We start from the raw sequence: 14,177 nt of genomic DNA on the forward strand, positions 1-14,177 counted from the left end.
ACTTCCTGTATATAACCATGTTATTTTCACTCCTTATTGTTATTCACTGTGAGTTTCTTCCTTGTGTCACAATTTCAATATCTTTTTATTCTCATCTTTAACTCTGCATTGTTGGAAAGCATTTCCCTGTTAGTCTACACCTGTTGTCTATGAAGCATTTCCCTGTCAGTCTACACCTGTTGTCTATGAAGCATTTCCCTGTCAGTCTACACCTGTTGTCTATGAAGCATTTCCCTGTCAGTCTACACCTGTCGTCTATGAAGCATTTCCCTGTTAGTCTACACCTGTTGTCTATGAAGCATTTCCCTGTTAGTCTACACCTGTTGTCTATGAAGCATTTCCCTGTCAGTCTACACCTGTTGTCTATGAAGCATTTCCCTGTCAGTCTACACCTGTTGTCTATGAAGCATTTCCCTGTCAGTCTACACCTGTTGTCTATGAAGCATTTCCCTGTTAGTCTACACCTGTCGTCTATGAAGCATTTCCCTGTCAGTCTACACCTGTTGTCTATGAAGCATTTCCCTGTCAGTCTACACCTGTTGTCTATGAAGCATTTCCCTGTCAGTCTACACCTGTTGTCTATGAAGCATTTCCCTGTCAGTCTACACCTGTTGTCTATGAAGCATTTCCCTGTCAGTCTACACCTGTTGTCTATGAAGCATTTCCCTGTCAGTCTACACCTGTCGTCTATGAAGCATTTCCCTGTCAGTCTACACCTGTCGTCTATGAAGCATTTCCCTGTTAGTCTACACCTGTTGTCTATGAAGCATTTCCCTGTTAGTCTACACCTGTTGTCTATGAAGCATTTCCCTGTTAGTCTACACCTGTTGTCTATGAAGCATTTCCCTGTTAGTCTACACCTGTTGTCTATGAAGCATTTCCCTGTCAGTCTACACCTGTTGTCTATGAAGCATTTCCCTGTCAGTCTACACCTGTTGTCTATGAAGCATTTCCCTGTCAGTCATGTGACCTAAAACATTTGATATGAATCTAATAACAGGACGTAGAAGAATACAACAACAACTCATGATTTGAGTGTTGAGAGCACTGTCCGCCCGCCAGTCCGTCCGTCTGTCTATCTATGTGTGTGTGTGTGTGTGTGTGTGTTCTTACTGTATCTCTTGGGCCCGTCCTCCAGACAGAAGGTTATGGTCAACATGGCATCGTCCTCAAAGAACTCTGTAGTGAACGCATCCCACCACAGATTATCACATTCCTAGAGAGAGGAGAGAGATGGAGAGAGACAGAGAGAGAGACAGAGAGAGAGACAGAGAGAGAGACAGAGAGAGAGGGGAATAGTTAACAACATGTTCAGTCAGCCTAGTAGGTACTAAAACAAAGAACTCTGTAGTGAACTCATCCCACCACAGGTTATCACACTGCTAGAGAGAGGAGAGAGAGAGGAGAGAGTTAGCATAGTATTCAGTATGGTAGTCTTAGTAAAACAACGTGAGAACGAGGGGGAAGAAGAATGAAAGACAGACAGACGGGCAGACAGGCAGACAGACAGGCAGACGGGCAGACAGACAGACGGGCAGACAGACAGACAGACGGGCAGACAGACAGACGGGCAGACAGACGGGCAGACAGACGGGCAGACAGACGGGCAGACAGACGGGCAGACAGACGGGCAGACAGACAGACGGGCAGAGAGATGAAGTTATGCGTTCAGCTCCTCTCTACCTCTGTCCAGTTCTGTAGCCGTTTGTTGAGCTCAAATATCCTGTAGTCTGTCTGGTTCCCGTACGGTGTGTGTCTCCTGAGACAGACAGACAGACAGACAGGTTACATGTAGCAATGGCCTGACTTGGGCCGAAGTAACGGCACCTGTTATAGAATACTGGCTTTAACGGCACCTAAATATACAGTTGATGACGGAAGTTTACATACACCTTAGTCAAATACATTTAAACTCTGTTTTTCACAATTCCTGACATTTAAACCTGGTAAAAAATTCCCTGTCTTAGGTCAGTTAGGATCACCACTTTATTTTAAGAATGTGAAATGTCAGAATAATAGTAGAGAAAATGATTTATTTCAGCTTTTATTTCTTACATCACATTCCCTGTGGGTTAGAAGTTTACATACACTCAATTAGTATTTGATAGCATTGCCTTGAAATTGTTTAACTTGGGTCAAACGTTTCGGGTAGCCTTCCACAAGCTTCCCACAATAAGTGGGGTGAATTTTGGCCCATTCCTCCTGACAGAGCTGGTGTAAAAAGTCAGATTTGTAGCCCGCACACGCTTTTTCAGTTCTGCCCACAAATTTTCTATAGGATTGAGGTCAGGGCTTTGTGATGGCCGCTCCAATACCTTGACTTTGTTGTCCTTAAGCCATTTTGCCACAACTTTGGGAGTATGCCTGGGGTCATTGTCCATTTGGAAGACCCAATTATGACCAAGCTTTAACTTCCTGACTGATGTCTTGCGATGTTGCTTCAATATATGCACATCATTTTCCTCCCTCATGATGCCATCTATTTTGTGACATGCACCAGTCCCTCCTGCAGAAAAGCACCCCCACAACATGATGCCACCACCCCCGTGCTTCAAATTTGGGATGGTGTTCTTCGGCTTGCAAGCCTCCCCCTTTATCCTCAAAACATAATGATGGTCATTATAGCCAAACAGTTCTATTTTTGTTTCATCCAAAAAGTACGATCTTTGTCCCCATGTGCAGTTGCAAACTGTAGTCTGGCTTTTTTATGGCGGTTTTGGAGCAGTGGCTTCTTCCTTGCTGAGCGGCCTTTCAGGTTATGTCGATATAGGACTCGTTTTACTGTGGATATAGATACTTTTGTACCGGTTTCCTGCAGCATCGTCACAAGGTCCTTTGCTGTTGTTCTGGGATTGATTTTCGCACCAAAGTACGTTCATCTCTAGGAGACAGAACGTGTCTCCTTCCTGAGCGGTATGACGGCTGCGTGGTCCCATGGTGTTTATAGTTGCGTACTATTGTTTGTACAGATGAACGTGGTACCTTCAGGTGTTTGGAAATCGCTCCCAAGGATGAACCAGACTTCTGGAGGTCTACAACTTTTTTTCTGAGGTCTTGACTGATTTCTTTTGATTTTCCCATGATGTCAAGCAAAGAGGCGCTGAGTTTGAAGGTAGACCTTGAAATACATCCACAGGTACACCTCCTATTGACTCAAATGATGTCAATTAGCCTATCAGAAGTTTCTAAAGCCATGGCATCATTTTCTGGAATTTTCCAAGCTGTTTAAAAGGCACAGTCAACTTAGTGTATGTAAACTTCTGACCCACTGGAATTGTGATACAGTGAATTATAAGTAAAATAATCTGTCTGTAAACAATTGTTGGAAAAATTACTTGTGTCATGCACAAAGTAGATGTCCTAACCGACTTGCCAAAACTATAGTTTGTTAACAAGAAATGTGTGGAGTGGTTGAAAAAGGAGTTTTAATGACTCCAACCTAAGTGTATGTAAACTTCCCACTTCAACTGGAAACGGTACTGGAACATAAACTGAGTACCGGCACATATTTCAATCCACTACAAACACTGACGGTAGCAAAATGGATGTAGGTCTGTGATTTCTCGTTAATAAACATCCAGACTAAAGTAGAAACGGTCAGTAGGTCTTACCCTATTCCAGGCTCCAGGTATGAGGGGGGGTACATGGGGGTTGGGCTGCAGAGTGAGAGAGAAAGAAGAGAGAAAACAAACTGTCAAGGAAATAAATATCTAGTTTAATACTTGTTTTTCTCCACACAAAAATGTGAATTGTAAATGATGCCTGTTATCTGTAAGAACCAGAGAAGACAGTTAGCCTGGACATATACCCCCCAACACACACACACACACACACACACACACACACACACACACACACACACACACACACACACACACACACACACACACACACACACAGCAGTCAAATCAATCACCCTGAGATCTGGACGAGCTAGCAGGACTTCCTGTAACAATCCATCTCAGGGGAGGAGCTAACCGCTCACCCTGACTCAGCAAGACACACACACACTCCAAAAGCACAACAAAATGACACCCAGAATGCAACAGTGTTTGTGGTGTGTGTATCCTACTCACCCCAGGTCTCTGTCCAGCATGGTGCCGGGGTGGAACGGGGGAAAGGAGCTGCCGTTGGGGGGCTCCTTTGGAGAGTACAGCTTGAATGACTTGGAGGAACAGCCTGAAAGACAGAGAGCATCACAACTGGAATGACTACATATGTAGCCACTGTACAGAATACATGATTAGTTATTATAATTCAAGTTGAAATATGTCACTTTTTGGGCGACCAGACTATGCTTGTTTTGTCACATGAACTGAAATTAAGCGAACTATTATAATTATATCAACCAGGAAATGACGGAGCGATTTCTGCATAGCGCATCTTTAACCTGTTACATCTAGGGGGCAGTAATTTCACGGCTGGATAAAAAACGTACCCGATTTAATCTGATTATTAGTCCTGCCCAGAAACTGGAATATGCATATAATTATTAGCTTTGGAGAGAAAACACTCCAAAGTTTCTGAAACTGTTTGAATGGTGTCTGTGAGTATAACAGAACTCCTATGGCAGGCAAAAACCTGAGATGCTTCTGTTCAGGAAGTACCCTGTCTGAACATTTCTTGCCCTTCTTTATTATCTCTGTCGTTTACAAAGGATCTCTGCTCTTACGTGACACTTCTCACGTCAACAATGGAGTCTCACAGCCCGGGAAAAACAGGAATGATGTCATTCAAAGCCCTGGCTGAAGCACACGAGAGCAAATGCTGAGTGGTCAGTCAATGGACTAAGCCTTAGGCGCGTGACACGCCCCGCCCCCGGCTTTCGGTTTTTTCCTCAGTTTACAGACAGGCAGATTCCCGGTCGGAATATTATCGCTTCTCTACGAGATAAATTGCATAAATATTGGTTTTAAACAGCGGTTGACATGCTTCGAAGTACGGTAATGGAATATTTCGAAATTTTTTGTCATATTTTGCGTCATGCTCGTGGCCGAGATTTAGCGTTGGGATAGTGTCTAGAACGCACGAACAAAACGTCGCTGTTTGGATATAACGATGGATTATTTGGGACCAAACCTACATTTGTTATTGAAGTAGAAGTCCTGGCAGTGTATTCTGATGAAGAACAAGCAAGGTAAGAACATTTTTCTTATAGGAAATGTGATTTTGGTGAAGGCTACACTGGGTGGGTGTCTAAATAGCTAGCCCTGTAACGCCGGGCTATGTACTTACATTATTGCAAAATGTGCTTCATCCGAAAAGCTATTTTAAAATCGGACATATCGAGTGCATAGAGGAGTTCTGTATCTATAATTCTTAAAATAATTGTTATGCTTTTTGTGAACGTTTATCGTGAGTAATTTAGTAAAATCACCGGAAGTGTTCGGTGGGAATGCTAGTTCTGAACGTCACATGCTAATGTAAAAAGCTGGTTTTTGATATAAATATGAACTTGATTGAACAGACATGCATGTATTGTATAACACAATGTCCTAGGTGTGTCATCTGATGAAGATCATCAAAGGTTAGTGCTGCATTTAGATATGGTTTGGGTTTATGTGACATGATATGCTAGCTTGAAAAATGGCTGTGTGATTATTCCTGGCTGGGTACTCTGCTGACATAATCTAATGTTTTGCTTTCGCTGTAAAGCCTTTTTGAAATCGGACAGTTTGGTTAGATAAAGGAGAGTCTTGTCTTTAAATAGCTGTAACATAGTCATATGTTTGAAAAGTGTAAGTTTTCGGATTTAGAGGAGTTTGAATTTCGCGCCCCGCCCATCATTGGATATTGGAGCAGACGTTCCGCTAGCGGAACGTGTAGATGTAAGAGGTGTGATAAGTGTGTGTGTGTGTGTGGACACTAGTAGGGTAGACCAGTTCTGCCCTAGTTTCACTTGGCTGCACTCATTCACAGGTCAGCAGCCACACACACACACACACACACACACACACACACACACACACACACACACACACACACACACAGTTCCTAACATAAAGGTGCAGGACAACAACTTCCCGGGCCCAAACCAATAACTCTTGTACACACTGCCCTGTATCCCCTCTCCCATCACAGCCACCACTCCTTCTACGCCCCTAAACTGACCCCTTACACCATCTAACCCGCTCTCTATCATAACAACTAGCGGTCGACCGATTAATCGGAATGGCCGATTAATTAGGGCCAATTTCAAGTTTTCATAACAATCGGAAATCGGTATTTTTGGACGCCGATTTGGCTTTTTTTTTTACCTTTATTTAACTAGGCAAGTCAGTTAAGAACGCATTCTTATTTTCAATGACGGCCTAGAAACGGTGGGTTAACTGCCTTGTTCAGGGGCAGAAATACAGATTTTTACCTTGTCAGCTCAGGGATTCAATCTTGCAACCTTACGGTTAACTAGTCCAACGCTCTAATCACCTGCTTTACATTACACTCCACGAGGTTACTCGAATGCAGTAAGAAGGCAAGGTAAGTTGCTAGCTAGCATTAAACTTATAAAAAACAATCAATCAATCATAATCACTAGTCAACTACACATGGTTGATGATATTACTAGTTTATCTAGCCTGTCCTTCGTTGCATATAATCGCTTAGGTACACGTTGCTCCAACCATAAACATCAATGCCTTTCTTAAAATCAATACGCAAGTATATATTTTTAAACCTGCATATTTAGTTAATATTGCCTGCTAACATGAATTTCATTTAACTAGGGAAAATGTGTCACTTCTCTTGCAACAGAATCAGGGTATATGCAGCAGTTTGGGCCGCCTGGCTCGTTACGAACTGTGAAGACTATTTCTTCCTAACAAAGACAGCCGACTTCGCCAAACGGGGAATGATTTAACAAAAGCTCATTTGCGAAAAAAGCACAATCGTTGCACAATTGTACCTAACCATAAACATCAATGCCTTTCTTAAAATCAATACACAGAAGTATATATTTTTAAACCTGCATATTTAGCTAAATGAAATCCAGGTTAGCAGGCAATATTAACCAGGTGAAATTGTGTCATTTTGCGTTCATTGCACGCAGTCAGGGTATATGCAACACTTTGGGTAATTTGTCAGATTTTTAAGTAATTATGACATAACACTGAAGGTTGTGCAATGTAACAGGAATAACGTTTTGTTTTCGAGATTATAGTTTCCGGATTCGACCATATTAATGACCTAAGGCTCGTGTTTCTTTGTGTTATTATGTTATAATTAAGTCTATGATTTGATAGAGCAGTCTGACAGCGATGGTAGGCAACAGCAGGCTCTTAAGCATTCATTCAAAATAGCACTTTCGTGCGTTTTGCCAGCAGCCCTTCGCAATGCATTGAGCTGTTTATGACTTCAAGCCTGTCAACTCCCAAGATTAGACTGGTGTAACCCATGTGAAATGGCTAGCTAGTTAGCCGGGTGCGCACTAATAGCGTTTCAAACGTCACTCGCTCTGAGACTTGGAGTAGTTGTTTCCCTTGCTCTGCATGGGTAACGCTGCTTCGAGGGTGGCTGTTGTCGATGTGTTCCTGGTTCGAGCCCAGGTAGGAGCGAGGAGAGGGACGGAAGCTATACTGTTACACTGGCAATACTAAAGTGCCTATAAGAACATCCAATAGTCAAAGGTATATGAAATACAAATCGTATAGAGAGAAATAGTCCTATAATTCCTATAATAACTACAACCTAAAACTTCTTACCTGGGAATATTGAACACTCATGTTAAAAGGAACCACCAGCATTCATATGTTCTCATGTTCTGAGCAAGGAACTTAAACGTTAGCTTTTTTACATGGCACATATTGCACTTTTACTTTCTTCTCCAACACTTTGTTTTTGCATTATTTAAACCAAATTGAACATGTTTCATTATTTATTTAAGGCTAAATTGATTTTATTGATGTATTATATTAAGTTAAAATAAGTGTTCATTCATTATTGTTGTAATTGTCATTATTACAAATAAATAAATAAATAAATGCAAAGAAAATCGGCCGATTAATCAGTATTGGTTTATCTCTCTCGGTCCTCCAATAATCGGTATCGGAGTTGAAAAATCATAATCGGTCAACCTATAATAACAACCATCAAGCCAGTCCTACCCCTCCTCCTCTCTATCATAACAACCATCTAGCCAGTCCTACCCCTCCTCCTCTCTCTATAACAACCATCTAGCCAGTCCTACCCCTCCTCCTCTCTCTATCATAACAACCATCTAGCCAGTCCTACCCCTCCTCCTCTCTATCATAACAACCATCTAGCCAGTCCTACCCCTCCTCCTCTCTCTCTATAACAACCATCTAGCCAGTCCTACCCCTCCTCCTCTCTCAATCATAACAACCATCTAGCCAGTCCTACCCCTCCTCCATCATAACAACCATCTAGCCAGTCCTACCCCTCCACCTCTATATCATAACAACCATCTAGCCAGTCCTACCCCTCCACCTCTATATCATAACAACCATCTAGCCAGTCCTACCCCTCCTCCATCATAACAACCATCTAGCCAGTCCTACCCCTCCTCCTCTCTATCATAACAACCATCTAGCCAGTCCTCTATCATAACAACCATCTAGCCAGTCCTACCCCTCCACCTCTCTCTATCATAACAACCATCTAGCCAGTCCTACCCCTCCTCCTCTCTCTATAACAACCATCTAGCCAGTCCTACCCCTCCTCCTCTCTATCATAACAACCATCTAGCCAGTCCTACCCCTCCTCCTTTCTCTATCATAACAACCATCGAGCCAGTCCTACCCCTCCTCCTCTCTATTATAACAACCATCGAGCCAGTCCTACCCCTCCTCCTGTCTCATAACAACCATCTAGCCAGTCCTACCCCTCCACCTCTCTATCATAAAAACCATCTAGCCAGTCCTACCCCTCCTCCTCTCTCTATAACAACCATCTAGCCAGTCCTACCCCTCCTCCTCTCTATATCATAACAACCATCTAGCCAGTCCTACCCCTCCTCCTCTCTCTATAACAACCATCTAGCCAGTCCTACCCCTCCTCCTCTCTATCATAACAAACATCTAGCCAGTCCTACCCCTCCACCTCTCTCTATCATAACAACCATCTAGCCAGTCCTACCCCTCCTCCATCATAACAACCATCTAGCCAGTCCTACCCCTCCTCCTCTCTATCATAACAACCATCTAGCCAGTCCTCTATCATAACAACCATCTAGCCAGTCCTACCCCTCCACCTCTCTCTATCATAACAACCATCTAGCCAGTCCTACCCCTCCTCCTCTCTCTATAACAACCATCTAGCCAGTCCTACCCCTCCTCCTCTCTATCATAACAACCATCTAGCCAGTCCTACCCCTCCTCCTTTCTCTATCATAACAACCATCGAGCCAGTCCTACCCCTCCTCCTCTCTATTATAACAACCATCGAGCCAGTCCTACCCCTCCTCCTGTCTCATAACAACCATCTAGCCAGTCCTACCCCTCCACCTCTCTATCATAAAAACCATCTAGCCAGTCCTACCCCTCCTCCTCTCTCTATAACAACCATCTAGCCAGTCCTACCCCTCCTCCTCTCTATATCATAACAACCATCTAGCCAGTCCTACCCCTCCTCCTCTCTCTATAACAACCATCTAGCCAGTCCTACCCCTCCTCCTCTCTATCATAACAACCATCTAGCCAGTCCTACCCCTCCACCTCTCTCTATCATAACAACCATCTAGCCAGTCCTACCCCTCCTCCATCATAACAACCATCTAGCCAGTCCTACCCCTCCTCCTCTCTATCATAACAACCATCTAGCCAGTCCTACCCCTCCTCCTCTCTATCATAACAACCATCTAGCCAGTCCTACCCCTCCTCCTCTCTCTATCAAAACAACCATCTAGCCAGTCCTACCCCTCCTCCTCTCTTTATAACAACCATCTATCCAGTCCTACCCCTCCTCCTCTCTATCATAACAACCATCTAGCCAGTCCTACCCCTCCTCCTCTCTATCATAACAACCATCTAGCCAGTCCTACCCCTCCTCCTCTCTATCATAACAATCATCTAGCCAGTCCTACCCCTCCACCTCTCTATCATAACAACCATCTAGCCAGTCCTACCCCTCCTCCTCTCTATCATAACAACCATCTAGCCAGTCCTACCCCTCCTCCTCTCTATCATAACAACCATCTAGCCAGTCCTACCCCTCCTCCTCTATATCATAACAACCATCTAGCCAGTCCTACCCCTCCACCTCTCTCTATAACAACCATCTAGCCAGTCCTACCCCTCCACCTCTCTATTATAACAACCATCGAGCCAGTCCTACCCCTCCTCCTCTCTATCATAACAACCATCTAGCCAGTCCTACCCCTCCACCTCTATATCATAACCATCTAGCCAGTCCTACCCCTCCTCCTCTATCATAACAACCATCTAGCCAGTCCTACCCCTCCACCTCTCTCTATAACAACCATCTAGCCAGTCCTACCACTCCTCCTCTCTATCATAACAACCATCTAGCCAGTCCTACCCCTCCTCCTGTCTGATAACAACCATCTAGCCAGTCCTACCCCTCCTCCTCTATATCATAACAACCATCAAGCCAGTCCTACCCCTCCTCCTCTCTATAACAACCATCTAGCCAGTCCTACCCCTCCTCCTCTATATCATAACAACCATCAAGCCAGTCCTACCCCTCCACCTCTCTATATAACAACCATCTAGCCAGTCCTACCCCTCCACCTCTCTCTATAACAACCATCTAGCCAGTCCTACCCCTCCACCTCTCTCTATAACAACCATCTAGCCAGTCCTACCCCTCCTCCTCTCTCTATAACAACCATCTAGCCAGTCCTACCCCTCCTCCTCTCTAACATAACAACCATCTAGCCAGTCCTACCCCTCCACCTCTCTCTATAACAACCATCTAGCCAGTCCTACCCCTCCTCCTCTCTCTATAACAACCATCTAGCCAGTCCTACCCCTCCACCTCTCGATCATAACAACCATCTAGCCAGTCCTACCCCTCCTCCTCTCTATCATAACAACCATCTAGCCAGTCCTACCCCTCCACCTCTATCATAACAACCATCTAGCCAGTCCTACCCCTCCTCCTCTCTCTATAACAACCATCCAGCCAGTCCTACTCCTCCTCCTCACTCTATAACAACCATCTAGCCAGTCCTACCCCTCCTCCTCTCTCTATCATAACAACCATCTAGCCAGTCCTACCCCTCCTCCTCTCTATCATAACAACCATCTAGCCAGTCCTACCCCTCCTCCTCTCGATCATAACAACCATCTAGCCAGTCCTACCCCTCCACCTCTCTATCATAACAACCATCTAGCCAGTCCTACCCCTCCTCCTCTCTCTATAACAACCATCTAGCCAGTCCTACCCCTCCTCCTCTCTATATAACAACCATCTAGCCAGTCCTACCCCTCCTCCTCTCTATATAACAACCATCTAGCCAGTCCTACCCCTCCTCCTCTCTCTATCATAACAACCATCTAGCCAGTCCTACCCCTCCTCCTCTCTATCATAACAACCATCTAGCCAGTCCTACCCCTCCTCCTCTCTATCATAACAACCATCTAGCCAGTCCTACCCCTCCTCCTCTATGTCTATAACAACCATCTAGCCAGTCCTACCCCTCCTCCTCTCTATCATAACAACCATCTAGCCAGTCCTACCCCTCCTCCTCTCTCTATCATAACAACCATCTAGCCAGTCCTACCCCTCCTCCTCTCTCTATCATAACAACCATCTAGCCAGTCCTACCCCTCCTCCTCTCTCTATCATAACAACCATCTAGCCAGTCCTACCCCTCCTCCTCTCTATCATAACAACCATCTAGCCAGTCCTACCCCTCCTCCTCTCGATCATAACAACCATCTAGCCAGTCCTACCCCTCCACCTCTCTATCATAACAACCATCTAGCCAGTCCTACCCCTCCTCCTCTCTCTATAACAACCATCTAGCCAGTCCTACCCCTCCTCCTCTCTATATAACAACCATCTAGCCAGTCCTACCCCTCCTCCTCTCTCTATCATAACAACCATCTAGCCAGTCCTACCCCTCCTCCTCTCTATCATAACAACCATCTAGCCAGTCCTACCCCTCCTCCTCTCTATCATAACAACCATCTAGCCAGTCCTACCCCTCCTCCTCTCGATCATAACAACCATCTAGCCAGTCCTACCCCTCCACCTCTCTATCATAACAACCATCTAGCCAGTCCTACCCCTCCTCCTCTCTCTATAACAACCATCTAGCCAGTCCTACCCCTCCTCCTCTCTATATAACAACCATCTAGCCAGTCCTACCCCTCCTCCTCTCTCTATCATAACAACCATCTAGCCAGTCCTACCCCTCCTCCTCTCTCTATCATAACAACCATCTAGCCAGTCCTACCCCTCCACCTCTCTATCATAACAACCATCTAGCCAGTCCTACCCCTCCTCCTCTCTATCATAACAACCATCTAGCCAGCCCCACCTCTTTAAGGAATACCTGGGATAGGATAAAGTAATCCTTCTAACCCCCCCCCCAAAAAAAAGATATAGATATACTATTGTAAAGTGGTTGTTCTACTGGATATTATAGGTGAATGCACCAATTTGTAAGTCGCTCTGGATAAGAGCGTCTGCTAAATGACGTAAATGTAAATGAGAGTATGTGGGTGATTTTTGCTTTATCTTAACCGCACTGTACCCTCTGTCTGAAGTCACACACACACCTCCCTGACATCAACAGAACACACACACACTCAACAGAACATAGTAGCATGCCTATTCAGAACATCCTCCATCAATCTACCTGTCAAAGCCACAGCAGGCAGGATGGTGGTAACACAATGGTAGTAAACTCCCTCGACCTCATCACACACACACACACACACACACACACACACACACACACACACACACACACACACACACACACAGGAAGTAGCAGTTCTGTCGTAAAGGGTTGGTCTCATAAAACATTTGACACACACACACACACACCTATCATTACTCTCTACAGTCACTGTGCTGAGCGAGGAACACAAAGTGTCTCAGACACACAGACAGTAAAATCTGGATCTTCCAGAGACAGACACATGCATAGACTAGACCCAGAGACAGACACATGCATAGACTAGACCCAGAGACAGACACATGCATAGACTAGACCCAGAGACAGACACATGCATAGACTAGACCGAGAGACAGACACATGCATAGACTAGACCCAGAGACAGACACATGCATAGACTAGACCCAGAGACAGACATGCATAGACTAGACCCAGAGACAGACACATGCATAGACTAGACCCAGAGACAGACAGGAGAGCGTAGTCATGACTGCCAAAACACCATCTCACTCAAACCAAAGTATCAAAACTGTGTGTAGCCTAACTGTTGTTGTGGAATTAGGGCTGGTCGATATATATCCAGTTCATTAGAATGGATGTTTTAGTGCGATGTTACAAACGTCTGTATTGCCAGAATCAATCTTTTATTTTTTGATGAGGGGTTTTCTTTTTGGTCTCGTCTCCTTCCCTCCTCCTGTGCTGTGACACCAAGCCCCTCCTCCTCCTGGACTGTGACACCAAGCCCCTCCTCCTCCTGGACTGTGACACCAAGCCCCTCCTCCTCCTGGACTGTGACACCAAGCCCCTCCTCCTCCCGTGCTGTGACGCCAAGCCCCTCCTCCTCCCGTGCTGTGACGCCAAGCCCCTCCTCATCCTGTACTGTGACACCAAGCCCCTCCTCCTTCTGTGCTGTGACACCAAGCCCCTCCTCCTTCTTTACTGTGACACCAAGCCCCTCCTCCTCCTGTGCTGTGACACCAAGCCCCTCCTCCTCCTGTGCTGTGACACCAAGCCCCTCCTCCTCCAGTACTGTGACACCAAGCCCCTCCTCCTCCTGTACTGTGACACCAAGCCCCTCCTCCTCCTGTACTGTGACACCAAGCCCCTCCTCCTCCTGTACTGTGACACCAAGCCCCTCCTCCTTCTGTACTGTGACACCAAGCTCCTCCTCCTTCTGTACTGTGACACCAAGCCCCTCCTCCTCCTGTGCTGTGACACCAAAAAACTCAAATGCTGTTTGCATTTGAGTTTTGGTCCAACAGAATGGGTGAGCTGGACAGTGAAACACACTGAGACGTTATTTTACTGTAATAGAGAAGTTAACCTTTCTAACTAATACCCTTTATATGTCTCA

General features: G+C 45.2%; 1 protein-coding gene and 1 long non-coding RNA gene across 5 annotated transcripts in view; both read right to left on the reverse strand.

Moving 5' to 3' along the window:
- Nucleotides 1-14,177, reverse strand: part of LOC115147536 (LIM domain-binding protein 1) — a 39,512-nt gene that overhangs the window by 10,807 nt on the left and 14,528 nt on the right. For all 3 annotated transcript variants that reach the window (XR_003866386.1, XM_029689768.1, XM_029689769.1), the window contains 4 exons: nucleotides 4,077-4,179; nucleotides 3,612-3,656; nucleotides 1,684-1,759; nucleotides 1,114-1,216 (listed from right to left, as the gene is read on the reverse strand). Coding sequence is in view for 2 of the 3 variants with exons in the window: in XM_029689768.1 (XP_029545628.1) it covers nucleotides 1,114-1,216; nucleotides 1,684-1,759; nucleotides 3,612-3,656; nucleotides 4,077-4,179 (327 nt within the window). In the remaining variant the exon portion in view is untranslated. Of the gene's footprint in view, nucleotides 1-1,113; nucleotides 1,217-1,683; nucleotides 1,760-3,611; nucleotides 3,657-4,076; nucleotides 4,180-14,177 lie in introns of those variants that run through there.
- LOC115147538 (uncharacterized) lies at nucleotides 37-342 on the reverse strand. 2 transcript variants are annotated; one of them, XR_003866387.1, is made up of 2 exons: nucleotides 177-342; nucleotides 37-140 (listed from the first exon to the last, which is right to left on the reverse strand). It is a non-coding gene; the product is annotated as an uncharacterized LOC115147538 (long non-coding RNA). The 2 variants fall into 2 exon arrangements; XR_003866388.1 differs by having other exon boundaries at nucleotides 97-140; nucleotides 213-342.

The sequence above is a fragment of the Salmo trutta genome, chromosome 14, assembly GCF_901001165.1.
Source record: "Salmo trutta chromosome 14, fSalTru1.1, whole genome shotgun sequence".
In the NCBI taxonomy this organism is placed as follows: Eukaryota; Metazoa; Chordata; class Actinopteri; order Salmoniformes; family Salmonidae; genus Salmo; species Salmo trutta.